This window comes from Eleutherodactylus coqui, chromosome 1 (assembly GCF_035609145.1).
Source record: "Eleutherodactylus coqui strain aEleCoq1 chromosome 1, aEleCoq1.hap1, whole genome shotgun sequence".
NCBI classification, from domain to species: domain Eukaryota; kingdom Metazoa; phylum Chordata; class Amphibia; order Anura; family Eleutherodactylidae; genus Eleutherodactylus; species Eleutherodactylus coqui.
The window spans coordinates 213,728,265-213,745,427 of record NC_089837.1 but is presented as its reverse complement, the minus strand read 5'-3'; the positions used below and the strand labels follow the sequence as shown (position 1 = coordinate 213,745,427).

The 17,163-nt window shown below is 44.7% G+C and overlaps 1 protein-coding gene across 3 annotated transcripts in view; it reads left to right on the top strand.

Moving 5' to 3' along the window:
• Positions 1–16,932, top strand: part of ECT2L (epithelial cell transforming 2 like) — a 65,599-nt gene extending 48,667 nt beyond the window's left edge. For 2 of the 3 annotated variants that reach the window (XM_066605498.1, XM_066605497.1), the window contains 3 exons: positions 14,492–14,580; positions 16,405–16,577; positions 16,695–16,932. In XM_066605498.1, coding sequence (XP_066461595.1) covers positions 14,492–14,580; positions 16,405–16,577; positions 16,695–16,825 — 393 coding nt within the window. In that variant the 3' untranslated portion in view covers positions 16,826–16,932. Of the gene's footprint in view, positions 1–11,298; positions 12,380–14,491; positions 14,581–16,404; positions 16,578–16,694 lie in introns of those variants that run through there. The other variant, XM_066605500.1, reaches the window with a different exon arrangement.
• The last annotated feature ends 231 nt before the right edge of the window (positions 16,933–17,163 follow it).

The following is a 17,163-nucleotide window of genomic DNA, read 5'->3' as shown; positions in this document are numbered from 1 at the left end:
ATTAGCAGCGGTATAGGCAGAGCCCAGAATTCGTAACATTTCTGCCGTAGCATTAGGACAGGCCCCACTAACATATCACTAGCAGCATTATAGCGGGAGCGCAGTCTTCGTTCCATGTCAGCAATAGTAGCACTCAAGACAGGCCCCAGTAACAATTCCGAAGCAGCATTATAGCGGGAGCGCAGTCTTCGTTCCATGTCAGCAATAGTAACACTCAAGACAGGCCCCACTAACATATCACTAGCAGCATTATAGCGGGAGCGCAGTCTTCGTTCCATGTCAGCAATAGTAGCACTCAAGACAGGCCGCAGTAACAATTCCGAAGCAGCAGTATAGCGGGAGCGCAGTCTTCGTTCCATGTCAGCAATAGTAGCACTCAAGACAGGCCCCACTAACATATCACTAGCAGCATTATAGCGGGAGCGCAGTCTTCGTTCCATGTCAGCAATAGTAGCACTCAAGACAGGCCCCAGTAACAATTCCGAAGCAGCAGTATAGCGGGAGCGCAGTCTTCGTTCCATGTCAGCAATAGTAGCACTCAAGACAGGCCCCAGTAACAATTCCGAAGCAGCAGTATAGCGGGAGCGCAGTCTTCGTTCCATGTCAGTAATAGTAGCAGTCCAGACAGGCCCCAGTAACAATTCCGAAGCAGCAGTATAGTGGGAGCGCAGTCTTAGTTCCATTTCAGTAGCTGCAGTATAGCCAAGGCCCAAGTTACATTTATGTAGCTAAAGTGTAGGCCAACCCCACACACACTTCTGTACCATGAGTGCAGGCGAAGAACATACAAATTGCTATGATTACACTGTAGGTGAGGGCCCCAAAAAATTGGTGTACCAACAGTACTAATGTACCTCAGTAAAAATTGGCCATGCCCAACCAAGATGGCAGGTGAAACCCATTAATCGCTTTGGTTAATGTGGCTTAAGTGGTAACTAGGCCTGGAGGCAGCCCAGTTTAACGAAAAATTGGTTCAAGTTAAAGTTTCAACGCTTTTAAGAGCATTGAAACATATAAAAATTGTTTCGAAAAATTAGATGAGTGAGCCTTGTGGCCCTAAGAAAAATTGCCCGTTCAGCGTGATTACGTGAGGTTTCAGGAGGAGGAGCAGGAGGAGGAGGAGGAATATTAGACACAGATTGATGAAGCAGAAATGTCCCCGTTTTGGATGGTGAGAGAGAACGTAGCTTCCATCCGCGGGTGCAGCCTACGTATTGCTTACGTATCGCTGCTGTCCGCTGGTGGAGAAGAGAAGTCTGGGGAAATCCAGGCTTTGTTCATCTTGATGAGTGTTAGCCTGTCGGCACTGTCGGTTGACAGGCGGGTACGCTTATCTGTGATGATTCCCCCAGCCGCACTAAACACCCTCTCCAACAAGACGCTAGCCGCAGGACAAGCAAGCACCTCCAGGGCATACAGCGCTAGTTCAGGCCACGTGTCCAGCTTCGACACCCAGTAGTTGTAGGGGGCAGAGGCGTCACCGAGGATGGTCGTGCGATCGGCTACGTACTCCCTCACCATCCTTTTACAGTGCTCCCGCCGACTCAGCCTTGACTGGGAGCGGTGACACAGTCTTGCTGGGGAGCCATAAAGCTGGCCAGGCCCTTAAAGACTGTTGCACTGTCTGGGCTGTACATGCTGCTCGATCTACGCACCTCCCCTGCTACCTGGCCCTCGGAACTGCGCCTTCTGCCACTAGCGCTGTCGGATGGGAATTTTACTATCAGCTTGTCCTCCAGGGTCCTGTGGTATAGCAACACTCTCGAACCCCTTTCCTCTTCGGGAATGAGACTGGGAAGGTTCTCCTTATAGCGTGGGTCGAGCAGTGTGTACACCCAGTAATCCGTAGTGGCCAGAATGCGTTGAATGCGAGGGTCACGAGAAAGGCATCCTAACATGAAGTCAGCCATGTGTGCCAGGGTACCTGTACGCAACACATGGCTGTCCGCACTAGGAAGATCACTTTCAGGATCCTCCTCCTCCTCCTCAGGCCATACACGCTGAAATGATGACAGGCAAGCAGCATGGGTACCGTCAGCAGTGGGCCAAGCTGTCTCTTCCCCCTCCTCCTCATCCTCCTCATCCTCCTCCTCCTCCTGAACGCGCTGAGATATAGACAGGAGGGTGCTCTGACTATCCAGCGACATACTGTCTTCCCCCGGCTCTGTTTCCGAGCGCAAAGCGGCTGCCTTTATGGTTTGCAGGGAACTTCTCAAGATGCATAGCAGAGGAATGGTGACGCTAATGATTGCAGCATCGCCGCTCACCACCTGGGTAGACTGATCAAAGTTTCGAAGGACCTGGCAGATGTCTGCCAACCAGGCCCACTCTTCTGAAAAGAATTGAGGAGGCTGACTCCCACTGCGCCGCCCATGTTGGAGTTGGTATTCCACTATAGCTCTACGCTGCTCATAGAGCCTAGCCAACATGTAGAGCGTAGAGTTCCACCGTGTGGGCACGTCGCACAGCAGTCGGTGCACTGGCAGATTAAAGCGATGTTGCAGGGTGCGCAGGGTGGCAGCTTCCGTGTGGGACTTGCGGAAATGTGCGCAGAGCCGGCGCACCTTTACGAGCAGGTCTGACAAGCGTAGGTAGCTTTTCAGAAAGCGCTGAACCACCAAATTAAAGACGTGGGCCAGGCATGGCACGTGCGTGAGGCTGCCGAGCTGCAGAGCCGCCACCAGGTTACGGCCGTTGTCACACACGACCATGCCCGGTTGGAGGCTCAGCGGCGCAAGCCAACGGTCGGTCTGCTCTGTCAGACCCTGCAGCAGTTCGTGGGCTGTGTGCCTCCTATCTCCTAAGCTGAGTAGTTTCAGCACGGCCTGCTGACGCTTGCCCACCGCTGTGCTGCCACGCCGCGCGACACCGACTGCTGGCGACGTCCTGCTGCTGCTGACACATCTAGATTGCGAGACAGAGGTTGAGGAGGAGGAGGAGGAGGGTGCTTTAGTGGAGGAAGCATACACCGCCGAACATACCACCACCGAGCTGGGGCCCGCAATTCTGGGGGTGGGTAGGACGTGAGCGGTCCCAGGCTCTGACTCTGTCCCAGCCTCCACTAAATTCACCCAATGTGCCGTCAGGGAGATGTAGTGGCCCTGCCCGCCTGTGCTTGTCCACGTGTCCGTAGTTAAGTGGACCTTGCCACTAACCGCATTGGTGAGGGCGCGTACAATGTTGCGGGAGACATGGTCGTGCAGGGCTGGGACGGCACATCGGGAAAAGTAGTGGCGACTGGGAACTGAGTAGCGCGGGGCCGCCGCCGCCATCATAGCTTTGAAGGACTCGATTTCCACAACCCTATACGGCAGCATCTCAAGGCTGATAAATTTGGCTATGTGGACGGTTAACGATTGAGCGTGCGGGTGCGTGGCGGCGTACTTGCGCTTGCGCTCCAACACTTGCGCTAGCGACGGCTGGACTGTGCGGTGCGAGACATAGCTGGATGGGGCCGAGGACAGCGGAGGTGAGGGTGTGGGTGCAGGCCATGAGACGGTTGTGCCTGTGTCCTGAGAGGGAGGTTGGATCTCAGTGGCAGGTTGGGGCACAGGGGGAGAGGCAGCGGTGCAAACCGGAGGCGGTGAACGGCCTTCGTCCCACCTTGTGGGGTGCTTGGCCATCATATGTCTGTGCATGCTGGTGGTGGTGAGGCTGTTGGTGGTGGCTCCCCGGCTGATCTTGGCGCGACAAAGGTTGCACACCACTGTTCGTCGGTCGTCAGGCGTCTCTGTGAAAAACTGCCAGACCTTAGAGCACCTCGGCCTCTGCAGGGTGGCATGGCGCGAGGGTGTGCTTTGGGAAACACTTGGTGGATTATTCGGTCTGGCCCTGCCTCTACCCCTGGCCACCGCACTGCCTCTTGCAACCTGCCCTGCTGATGCCCTTGCCTCCCCCTCTGAAGACCTGTCCTGAGTAGGCGTTGCACACCAGGTGGGGTCAGTCACCTCATCGTCCTGCTGCTCTTCCTCCGAATCCTCTGTGCGCTGCTCCCTTGGACTTACTGCCCTTACTACTACCTCACTGCAAGACAACTGTGTCTCATCGTCATCGTCCTCCTCACCCACAGAAAGTTCTTGAGACAGTTGGCGGAAGTCCCCAGCCTCTTCCCCCGGACCCCGGGAACTTTCGAATGGTTGGGCATCAGTGACGATAAACTCCTCTGGTGGGAGAGGAACCACTGCTGCCCAATCTGAGTAGGGGCCCGAGAACAGTTCCTGGGAGTGTTCCCGCTCCTGAGCATGTGTCGTAGTGGAGTGAGGAGGCTGGGAGGAAGGAGGAGCAGCAGACAGAGGATTCGGATTTGCAGCAGTGGACGGCGCAGAACTGTGGCTGGACGATAGGTTGCTCGAAGCACTTTCTGCCATCCAGGACAGGACCTGCTCACACTGCTCATTTTCTAATAAAGGTCTCCCGCGTGGACCCATTAATTGGGCGATGAATGTGGGGACGCCAGAAACGTGCCTCTCTCCTAATCGCGCAGCAGTCGGCTGCGACACACCTGGATCAGGAGCTCGGCCTGTGCCCACACCCTCACTTGGGCCTACACGTCCTCGGCCACGTCCACGTCCTCTAGGCTTACCCCTACCCCTCAGCATGCTGTATTACCAGTGATTTGATTTCCCAGGCAGGAAATAAATTGGCGCAAGCCTGCAGGCCAAATATAATGTTTTCGCTTTTTTGCAAAGGGAAGGACCCACTGCGTATATTCAATGAACAATAACTTTTAGAACTGTAGTGTGGCCCTGAAAAAGTCACACACAACTTTAGTGTAGCAGAGTTATTAACTCTAGCAGAGCAGGTATTTGCCAGTCAGGAAAGACAATGGCGCAAGTCTGCAGTAAACTGTAGCTGGTTGCGTCTGATTTTTGTACGTTGTCCACGCAGCACACACGTACACGGAGACCTTAGGACTGACACAGGCAGGCCAAATATAATTTCTTTTCCTTTTTTGCAAAGGGAAGGACCCACTGCGTATATTCAATGAACAATAACTTTTAGAACTGTAGTGTGGCCCTGAAAAAGTCACACACAACTTTAGTGTAGCAGAGTTATTAACTCTAGCAGAGCAGGTATTTGCCAGTCAGGAAAGACAATGGCGCAAGACTGCAGTAAACCGTAGCTGGTTGCGTCTGATTTTTGTACGTTGTCCACGCAGCACACACGTACACGGAGACCTTAGGACTGACACAGGCTGGCCAAATATAATTTATTTTCCTTTTTTGCAAAGGGAAGGACCCACTGCGTATATTCAATGAACAATAACTGTGTTGTGGCCCTGCCTACACAATTCTGTCCCTGTAGTATCAATGGAGGGTGCAATGCTCTGCACAGACGATTTTTAGAAAAAAAAAATTATGCAACACTGCTAACAGCAGCCAGCACAGTACTGCACACGCTTAAATTTGGCCCTAGAAAGGACCGTTGAGGTTCTTGAAGGCTACACTCACTCCTAACACTCTCCCTGCCTATGCACCACTTCTGTCCCTAATGCCGAGTGCAATGCTCTGCACTGCCGATTTTGAGAAAAAAAAAAAAAAACACTGCTAGCAGCAGCCTGCACACAGGTAGATGTGGCCCTAAGAAGGACCTTTGGGGTTCTTGAAGCCTACACTGACTCCTAACTCTCTCCCTACAGCAGCACCAGCAGCAGCACTTTCCCTCAGCTAAGTCACAAGGCATGTGTGGCGAGCCGCGGGAGGGGACGATTTTTATACTCGGGTGACATCTGATCTCCCCAGCCACTCACAGCAGGGGGGTGGTATAGGGCTTGAACGTCACAGGGGGAAGTTGTAATGCCTTCCCTGTCTTTCAATTGGCCAGAAAAGCGCGCTAACGTCTCAGAGAGGAAACTGAAAGTAACCAGAACACCGCGTGGTACTCGTTACGAGTAACGAGCATCCCTAACACCCTAATATTCGCACGAATATCAAGCTCGGACGAGTACGTTCGCTCATCTCTATTAGTTTCCATTTGCATCAGCTAGTTCTGTTCTGGTCAGTTTTTAGAGGATTCTTGTTTGAAATGTAGCTGTATATTCCGAATGCACAGTTGTATCACACGGATTGGTTAAACAGAATAGCTTCTCTTTGTGTAGCCCCCCTCTTAACCCCCAAAGAGTACAGAGGACAATATAAAAAATAAAATGTCCATTCTGTGTAGTTTCCTTCTTTTTGAATTGGAAAAAAAATCCTGCAATTCAGTCTTTTTTTCCCCATTAAAGGAAAGGAAACCAGATGAAACGGAAGCAAACTGAAATAACACAAGTCCTATTGAAATTAGTGGAAACTTTACTGCATTCGTTTCTTTCTGTCCTTAGGACTGAACAGAAAAGTGCAAAACAAGGCCTGCTTTGGGCCTTTTATTATGGTTTCAGTACAGAATGTACATCTGAGGTGCTGTTCTTGTGTTTTTATATATTTCCTTGATCATACCATTCTCCGTATACTCTCCACGTTACTGCACAAGTAAACCCCCCAAGATGGAAAACCCCTCCATCTTGCATATGGGGAGCAGTTTCATTGGACACGTGCATCACATAACCTAGCCATATATAACATAGGCACAGTGTAACCAGTGGCCATTTTACAGCTGCGCACAGGACAGAGAAGCTGCATCAGGTTTATCTATATATATATAAAGACGAAAGCCCTCACTGACTGACTCACTGACTGACTGACTCACTGACTCGCCAAAAGTTCTCCAACTTCCCGATGTCGTAGAAACATGAATTTTGGCACGAGCAAAGATTATCTCCAAAATAGGAAAAGTTAATGGGTCCCAACTCGATTATTCAATTCTAGCGCAAAAGAATTAGCGTCGAAATTTAACGTACATAATCTAAATCACTCACTTCCCTGTGTCATAGAAACTTAAAATTTGGCACGGGCATTGAATATGTCATAAATAGGAAAAGCTAATGGGTCCCAACTCGATTATTCAATTCTATGCGCAAAAGAATTAGCGTCCAAATTTTACGTACGGAATGTAATTTTCTCACATAGAAACTTAAAATTTGGCACGGGCATTGATTATGTCATAAATAGGAAAAGCTAATGGGTCCCAACTCGATTATTCAATTCTATGCGCAAAAGAATTAGCGTCCAAATTTTACGTACGGAATGTAATTTCTTCACTTTCCGGTGTCATAGAAATGGGAAATTTGGCACGAGCCTTGATTATGTCATAAATAGGAAAAGTTAATGGGTCCCCACTCCATTATTCAATTCTATGCGCAAAAGAATTAGCGTCCAAATTTTACGTACGGAATGTAATTTTCTCACATAGAAACTTAAAATTTGGCACGGGCATTGAATATGTCATAAATAGGAAAAGTTAATGGGTCCCAACTAGAGATGAGCGAACGTACTTGTTTCGATTAATTACTCGATCGAGTACCGCCATTTTCGAGTACTTCAGTACTTGAGTGAAAAGTACTTGGGGTTGCCGGGGGGCGGGGGGTGCCGTGGGCGCGGTGGGTGAGTGGGGGGTAGCAGCGGGGAACAGGGGGGAGCCCTCTCTCTCTCCCCCCCACTCCCCGCTGCAACCCCCCACTCACCGACGGCACCCCCCGAATTTTTTCGCCCGAGTACGGAAGTACTCGAAAATCGCGGTATTCGGGCTGAAAAGGGGCATGGCCGAGCACGTTCGCTCATCTCTAGTCCCAACTCAATTGTTCAATTCTATGCGCAAAAGAATTAGCGTCAAAATTTTACGTACGGAATATATTTTTCTCACTTTACAGTGTCATAAAAACGTGAAATTTGGCAGGAGCATTGATTATGTCATAAATAGGAAATGTTAATGGGTCCCAACTCGATTATTCAATTCTATGCGCAAAAGAATTAGCGTCAAAATTTTTACGTACGGAATGTAATTTTCTCACATAGAAACTTAAAATTTGGCACGGGCATTGATTATGTCATAAATAGGAAAAGCTAATGGGTCCCAACTCGATTATTCAATTCTATGCGCAAAAGAATTAGCATCAAAATTTTACGTACGGAATGTAATTTCTTCACTTTCCGGTGTCATAGAAATGTGAAATTTGGCACGAGCCTTGATTATGTCATAAATAGGAAAAGCTAATGGGTCCCCACTCCATTATTCAATTCTATGCGCAAAAGTATTAGTGTCCAAATTTTACGTACGGAATGTAATTTTCTCACATAGAAATTTAAAATTTGGCACGGGCATTGAATATGTCATAAATAGGAAAAACTAATAGGTCCCAACTCGATTATTCAATTCTATGCACAAAAGAATTAGCGTCCAAATTTTACATACGGAGTGTATTTTTCTCACTTTCTGGTGTCATAGAAATGTGAAATTTGGCCCAAGCATTGATTATGTCATAAATAGGAAAAGCTAATTGGTCCTAACTCGAATATTCAATTCTAGCGCAAAAGAATTAGCGTCCAAATTTTACGTACGGAATTTAATTCTCTCACTTCTTGGTGTCATACAAACATGAAATTTGGCACGAGCATTGATTATGTCATAAATAGGAAAAGCTAATGGGTCCCACCTCGATTGTTCAATTCTAAGCACAAAAGAATTAGCGTCCACATTTTACGTATGAAATCTAATTCTCTCACTTCCTGATGTCATTTTATATAAAGGAAACGTCGCATGGTTACCTCCCATGGTGTTTCCTGCGTAACGCAGAGAACTATGCAAAATGGTGAACATATGTTTTTCCGGTATCTCTAAAGTAACCACGACTTCATAAGATTTCCGTGTGACCACCAGATAAACACCAGTACCAAATTAACTCGGGCGAAGCCGGGTATATCAGCTAGTACATTTATATATCACATGGACCTTCTGGAGAGCAAATTAGTAAATCAGATTTTTACTCCCACTGACTTTAATGGGCGTTGGAATTCACAAAGATTTTGGTGAAATTAGCCTGATCCTGACACCAACCAATTATTTCACTAATCGTTCATCACTAGTGTCGAAACGGCTCTAATTAATATACAGTCAGTAGCATCAACCCAAGAGGATGTCTGTTACATAATACACATACCATTTTTCCTGCTAAACCACATCATTCTTTAATAATTTGGGATTCAAGGTGCTTTTCAAACCTCTAGGTGTACTTTGAACCTTTAAAGTATTTGTTCAAGTCAATTCATGCAGCAATAAAGTAATTTCCTTTTTCTTAAATTGTTCTAACTTTCTAGGATAATCGCTCAGCCATCGTCTCACAGCCCCTATAGAATGATAATCCGGCTATCTCAGCCTGTTGTAGAATTGTATTCCTCTCAGCCTCCATAAATATAAATGTGTCAGCTCTGTTTTCCTTTACCTTAGATATCTCTGAAAATGTCTAGTGGCTATTGTTCAGAATGAACAAACCCTTTGGTTCATGAGAAAATCAGTCCAAGTCACCATATAGCAGTACAAGTGAGCTCCTCAGCAGAAACACGCAGTAGAAGGATCTCACTATCTTCAAGAGCTCCATACACATCGCAAAATATGTAGACATTGACAAATATAATTCATCAAAAAGTAGAAAAATTCACTCAACTGTATGACTCGTGAGCTTCAATAGCCTTAGGGCTCCTGCACACGGGCGGATATTTGCTGCGGAATCCGCAGTCGACATCTGCACCGCGAATAAGCAGCAAATATCACAAATTACTTCCTATGGAGATCCGCTGCTTCCTACATATAAGCAGAAATCAACAGTGATTTCTGCTCATGGAGGAAAAATCGCAGCAAGCTCCATTTTCATGTGGGATCTGCACGAACGGCTTCCATTGAAGTCAATGGAGGCCTTCTGTCCCGCACCCCTTCTGCAATGAACACGTATTGGGCATGTGCGACAGCGACCTGCTGAGCACATCCACAGTACAGAAAAGACAGTGACCGTGCAGGTACGCATCGACGCCCCTGCTGCCAGAGCCAGATTCCGCTGCGGGATTTCACATGCGGAATCTGGTTCTGCCGTGTGCAGCTTAATTCATAGTAATTTGTCATGTTATCAAATTGACCCCTTAGTGACCAGCCTATCGTGTTTTTCCGTCATGCAGCTGCAGGACATGTGTAAAGAGATCGCGGGGTGATCTTCCTTCATATATCGCGGCTGCCAGCTGTTTCCCGTAGCCGACACCCGGCGGCCACAGTTATGATAAGCTACGCAGCTCATCGGAGCTGTTAACTCTTTAAACTTCTGACAGTGGCATTTGAACCCGTACGACCCCCTGCGGTGAGATCGCAGAGAGCTGTGTGGGTGTCATGGCAGCCTCTTGAAAGGACCCAGGTCTGTCATGGCAGAATGCCTATCAAGCCATGCCTGACATGCCTGGCTATGACATTACATTATACTGCAGGAGCGATCAAAGCATCGTAAGTTGTTGTCTCCTCTGGGGACTAAAAAAATTAGTAAAAATAAGATGAATAAAGTTTTATTAATTATAAAAAAAAAAAGGTAATAAAAGTTGAAAAAACAAAATCTTTTTCCATATTTATAATAAAAGAATCTAAATAGTAAAACAAAAATACATATTTAGTATCGCTGCATCTGTAAAAGTCTGATCAATCAAAGTTACACATTATTTACCCCACACGATGAATGTCGTTAGAAAAAAAAAATACAGAATGCCAGAAATGCGCTTTTTTGGTCACCCTGTCTCCAAGAAAAATGCAATAAAAAGCGATGAAAAAGTCGAATGTATTCCAAAATGATACCAATGCAAACTACAGGACGTCCCACAAAAAATGAGCCCTTGCACAACTATGTCAACGAAAAAATTAAAATGATGTTGCGTGCAGAAGATGGCGGCAGAAAAATATATATATATCTTTGAAAAAAAATACAAGTAGTACTGCAAAAAAACAAAACAAAAAAAAAACTATATGTTTTGGTATCGTAGTAATCGTACTGGCCCATAGAATAAAGTTATGTCATTTTTGTTACAGTTTGTGCGCTATAGAAACAAGACGCACCAAATGATGGCGGAATTTTTTTTTCTTCCATTTCTCTCCTCTTAGAATTTTTGGTACATTAAATAGGACCATTGAAAAATACAACTCGTCCTGCAAAAAACAAGCCCTTATACAGCAATGTCGATAGATAAATAAAGGAGTTACGATTTTTTTTTTTAAAAGGGGGAGGAAAAAACAAAAAAAAGTTTGTTTACTAAGGGGTTAACAATTCAGCCACCATATTCTCTCTAATGTGGGTTCTTTTTTTACTGTGGACAAAGTTACCACTTTGGAAATATCAAGTGTCTGAATTGCCACTTGCTGATTAATTATATTTGTCGTTATATACATAAAATATTGCAGAGCAAGAGCCTAACATCACAGAAGCAGAAATCGAATGGGCATTAACACAACTTCCAAACCGCAAAGCACCAAGAGCTGACAGAGACCAAGAAAGGATACTACTAGCTCTATGTCAGAAGGTCTGGCAAACAAAAGCTTGGCCAAAAGAGTGGGCAAGAACTGTTTTCATCCCAATGTCCCCAAAATATGATGCACATGACTGCTCCATTTACCGAACAATTGCACTGATATCATATGCAAGCAAAGTTCTGCTGAAGATTATTCAGAAACGATTAACAGCAATCGTGAAATGCAAAATGCCTGATGTGCAAGCTGGTTTTTGAAAAGGCAGAGGCACTTGTGATTATATCTTAAGCCTGAGACTAAACATGGAGAAAGCAAGAGAATACCAAGAAGACCTCTACCATTGTTGTATTGACTACACCAAGGCTTTTAAATGTGTAGACCATGAGAGGCTCTGGATTTGCCTCAAACAAATGGGTGACCCTACACAACTCATTGAGCTCATAAGATCACTCTATATCAACTCAGGAAGCAACGGTTGGGACATCAGTTGGGGACACAGACTGTTTAAAAATCAGAAAAGGAGTGTACAAGGGTGCGTTCTATCAAACATTTCTTTTCAACATGTATGCTAATGCAGTTATGTGGAATATCAGCTTGGCTGAGTTAGAAATTGGTATGAACATCCGAGCGCGGAATATAAACAATCTGCAATATGCTGATGATACCACCCTTCTTACAGAATGTCAAGCTGATCTAGAACAGTTAATAATGGGAATCAAAGAAAGAAGTGAGCTTGAAGGTCTCTTCTTACACATCAAAAAGACAAAGATAATGACAACTGCTGGAAATGGTCCAACCACCTTCACAATTAACACTGAAGAGATTGATGCTTTACCGGAGTACATATTCCTCAGGTCCAATATGAATATCAATGGAGAATGCAGTTCAGAAATTAAATGAAGAATAGCACTGGGTCGTGTGGCTTTACTAAGAATGGACAAGATCTGGAAAAGTAGAGACATCAGTCTCAGATCCAATTATTGTCTGGTAAATGCAACTTATGCTTATGAAAGCTGGACACTTAAGGCTGCCTGTCCACGGGCGTTTTTGCATTGCATTCCCTGTGGCGATAAACCGGCCACGTTGCTATGGAAAGCGCAGACCCTTTGTCCATGAGTGGAGAATCATAGCAATTCACCGCTCGCGGGCGGCAAATCGCAGCATGCCGCGATTCTCAGCGGTGAGTCTATCTGTCAGATAGGCTCACCGCGGAGATCTGTCAGCTGGCTCCTGGGCAGCGGAGATCCACCGCAGGATATCACAACGCCCATGGACAGGCAGCCTAAAAAGGATGAGAGGAGAAAGTTAGATGCTTTTGAATTATGGTGCTGGAGAAGAGTGCTTCAGATCCTGTAGATAGCGAGAATCACTAACAAAGAAAAGCTGTCTTATTTTGGACACATCATGAGAGCAAATGGACTGGAGAAGGATATAATGCTGGGATTTGTCAGTAGTTCACAAAGACGAGGTTGTCAAAGAACTCACTGGTTAGACACAATCATGGCACACACTGGTGTAACTATTTGCTAGTTAAAAGAAGCTGTTCTTGATAGACAAAAATGGTGAGAGTTGATCCATAGGATGACCCAGAGTCAACAACGACTGGTTAATCTTCATCACATGTAAAATGAATATATAGTAGATTTTCTTCTAAACCATTTTGATCGTGTGGAGCATTTGCGGACGATACTTTTGCCGTGTGTTTCCAATGAGAAGTTCCCTTTGGACTGCTATATTGTGACGTGTGAGCTTCCAACGGCCACAAATGTTTTTATAGTCTTAAAAATGTTAAGCCTAGTAATTGAACAGCACTGGGGTGTTGTACACTTTGGATAGCACGTTATTTCCATGTGGATGAGATTTGTTACAATTTCATCCACATGGCTTTTAAATACTTTAAATTCCATGTGGAAAAATAACTTAACATGCCAACCAAAGTACTAACGACCACTTGTCTGTGAGTTACTGAGTGAGCTACATGCTCCGCCCCTGATTGATCACATGACGATGACGTCGTTACAGGTCCTTCATTCCAGCCACGATTTCACCTCAGTGAGCAGGTGAATCACTGGAGCTCTGCCCCTGATCACATGATGGTGATGTCATCACAGGTCCTTCATCTCAGCGAGCACCTGAATCACTGGAGCTCTGAGCTCCGCCCCTGATCACATGATGGTGACATAATCACGGGTCCTTCAATATTTTGCCCAACTTCAACCGTCATCAGAGATCCATCAGTGAGTTACATGTGATGATGCCATTCACTATATTATAAGTGGTGCATTGCGCCACCAGAAACACTGGTATTATAAATAATACTAATAACTACAGTAGTATAATACTACATGGGACAGGTTATGTCAGTCACGCTGGTTGATAGAGAAGGGTCCTATGATTAGATAGATAGATAGATTTATATATTGATATACAGTGATCCCTCGTCTATTGCGGGGGTTACGTTCCAGAGACCCCCGCGATACGAGAAAATCCGCAAAGTAGCAGCGTTATATTTACACTAATGAATCTGTCGGGTGAACTGCCAAACAATCGCAAAAGTGAACAAACAGACCGATGCTACGATCCGTGAGCCAATCAGCGCCCAATACAGAACACATTCCATCAGTCAATACTGTGCCGTGTACAATCTCGCATTTGCAAGCGCTAGTGGCGTACTGTATTTCCTGTATGTACCGCAAAATTCCACGATATAGCGAAAAACGAAGCCAAAACAGAATTATATATGGTCCATCTAAAATCCGTGATGCACCGAAGCCACAATCATTGAACCGCGATATAGCGAGGGATCACTGTACACACACACATTATATATATATATATATATATATATATATATTTATATATATATATATATATATATTCCCTAATAAAGCATTTGGTAAGGGGTTATTTTCATCAGACAATCCCTATCAAGTGTTTCTAGCAGATATATATTGTTCAATGAGTGCAAACTTGATTGGTAACTACAATTAACAGACTAACAATGAACTGTCTTTACGTTCAGGAACCTCTCACCATCTGCAGTATAGTTTCATTTTCAAACATTCAGGTAATTTAGAGTCTATTGTGTTGTGTTGTGTGGCTCTAATAATTATTCTTCCCCCTCCAGAACATAATTGAAGCAAATAGACATCTGATAAAAATTCAAGATGTGGCTCTACTGAGAGGTGGCAATGAAGACATAAGTGCATCCCTGAGGTAGTGTACCAAGACCAAGGTTAACTCAGATTGTGGCACTGCACTACAATTCACCTATGTAAAGGCTCATTTACACTCAAAGACAATCTTTCAAATGATTGAAAGATTGACAGTTTAAGCGATCGTTTTACATAAAGTACTAATGGGCACTAATGCCCATTAGCACTTTATCAGCTTCATTTGCGTGCAAATGAGCCTCCGGCAGCTGTTTGCAAATTCCAGCATGTGGTCTGGATTTGCACTCAGCTGCATTGTCTTCGCATAGCTGTTAGTTGAATACAATGTAATCAGCTGCTCCCGTGGAGAACACAACATGCGGTCACTGCTATCTTTGGATTTATGCTCACCTAAAAATCTTTGTTCAGCCGAAGAGTGAAAGATGGAAGCATTTACACTCAACAATTATCCCTCAAAAGCAATCGATTGAACAAATTTTGAGTGATAATCGTTGCGTGTAAATGGGGCTTAACTGGAAGGGTTATGTCATCCCCTCAAGTAATGGTAGTTGATATCTTGTGTGATATCTTGTGATTAAGGCCATTGTCATAAAATGGTTAGGGCAATTATCTGTGTGTAATCTGACCACCACAGGAAGGAAAACAGTGACAGACTCGCTACCAAATTGGTTTATTAGTAAGCATTGATCTAGTGTTAAACTTTAGTTAAGGAAGTGAAAACTGCTGACTGCTCCTAACCCAACGGGCAGCAAATAAAGCAAAATGGGCAACAAGGTGGTTCAATTAATAAGCTCTTGGTGGATGAGTCACAAAAAGGAGATAAAAGCAGCTCTCTCTGTAAACAATCCCATAGCAATGAGTGCATCAACAGATCATTGACTGTTGCCTTCATCTCCTTCTGGTAACTAGGGCAGAACTTATCAAGTACAGGTTCTCTACAGTGCCAAATACCACAAAAAACATGCAGCTGATATCCCAAAATCACACTAATTACAGAAGACTCATCCTTAAATATCTAATGTATTCATGAGAAGGCTATATTCCTTTCAGTGCAAAATTATGCAGTGTACTTCTGTATCATGTTTCACATGCACTATAGTATAAGTGAAAGCCCCACATTAAAGGGCTGTCTAACTTATTCAATTCTTATCTAAACAGGCTCCCCTTGTGTAAAAATAACAAGCAAGCCAATACTCGCCTCTTGTGGCTCCCCACTGTGCCAACTCTGCAGCTTTGGTTCTCCCTTGTAATATATTATTCACAGGCTGCAGCAGCCTTTCGTAGGGGATGTCACAGGCTGCGGCAGCCAATGACAGAGCTCAGCAATCAATTGCTGCGTTGGTGCCGAGCACAGCAGGGGCCTGGAGAGGCGAGTATCAGCTTGTTTGTTATTTTTATACAGGGGAAGGCTGTTTAGTTAAAAATTGAATAAGCTAAGACAACCCCTTTTAAGTTTCTATGTGATCAAGCTTTCACTAAGGCCTCTTTCACATGGGCTACAAAGAAGCTCTTTTGTTCGTAGTGTCAGCAACCTGTAAACATGGTTCCCGTGTCCCCCAATGAAGCAACTGAAAACTATTGTTGTTCTAGTACACATTTATGATGTTAAATTGACCTTTCACCTTCAAAAATCCAATTAGAATCAAATAGGAGGTAACACTTTGGAAATGGTTTCTTAGTGCATAGGAGTACCCCCCCCACCCCCCTAAACACGACCTTTGTCCCATAATGGTCAGGAAGTCATTTGAATTGTGGAGGATGGTGAGTCCTTGTTACTGATTATTTAATTATGCGGTCCATTAAGATTACAATGCCACCACCAAACATTTGGACTAGGTTCTGACACCATTCCCCCTTGTTTACACAGGATCTATGAGCAAATAAGTGATCTTAGACTCTTTCTCTTCAACGACGCGTTGGTGATTTCAAGTCGACACATATTCTATACACCTTTCAAGCGTACATCAGATACGTCCTGCCAGTTCATGGCCTCAGTATCCTTATCAAGATTACTTGTGGAAGACATTCCAGATACAAAATGTAAGTTGAGGTGAATCTCTCTTCTCTAAACTCTGTTCTATAACTGGGTGTGATGGGTTCTGGTAAACAAAAACAATAGATTAAAGGATCATCTAAAATAAAACTCTTTGCCTACAGATGTGAAGAATGCATTTAGTCTTCAGGGACCAAAGCGGCAGTGGATCTGTTCTACTACCACAGAAGACGACAAGTTCACTTGGCTTTCTGCGTGTCAAAGTGCTATCCATGCCAGTATTGGGAAGCGATAAATCCACCATGTCATTGTGCAAATACCATTTTCATATTGTCACTTGGTTAAAACAATATATTAAGAACACTGATTATCATATATAAAAGAAACTAGTGTAGACATCTATTCATGCTCTGGACTTGACAACTAAAATAATGCATCCATTGTTAGCACTGCTTGCTATACAATAGTGCAAGAAGTGTTTCATTACAAGTTTACTTATATAAGTAAATACCCCTTTAATAAAAATGCTTAGAGAACTTTAAAAGGAGAACATATCAGCATGTTACTGTAATCTGTAGTAGAATTGGTTTCTGTAGAAAGAATGATCCAACACACAAATGTCCCGCTCGACCT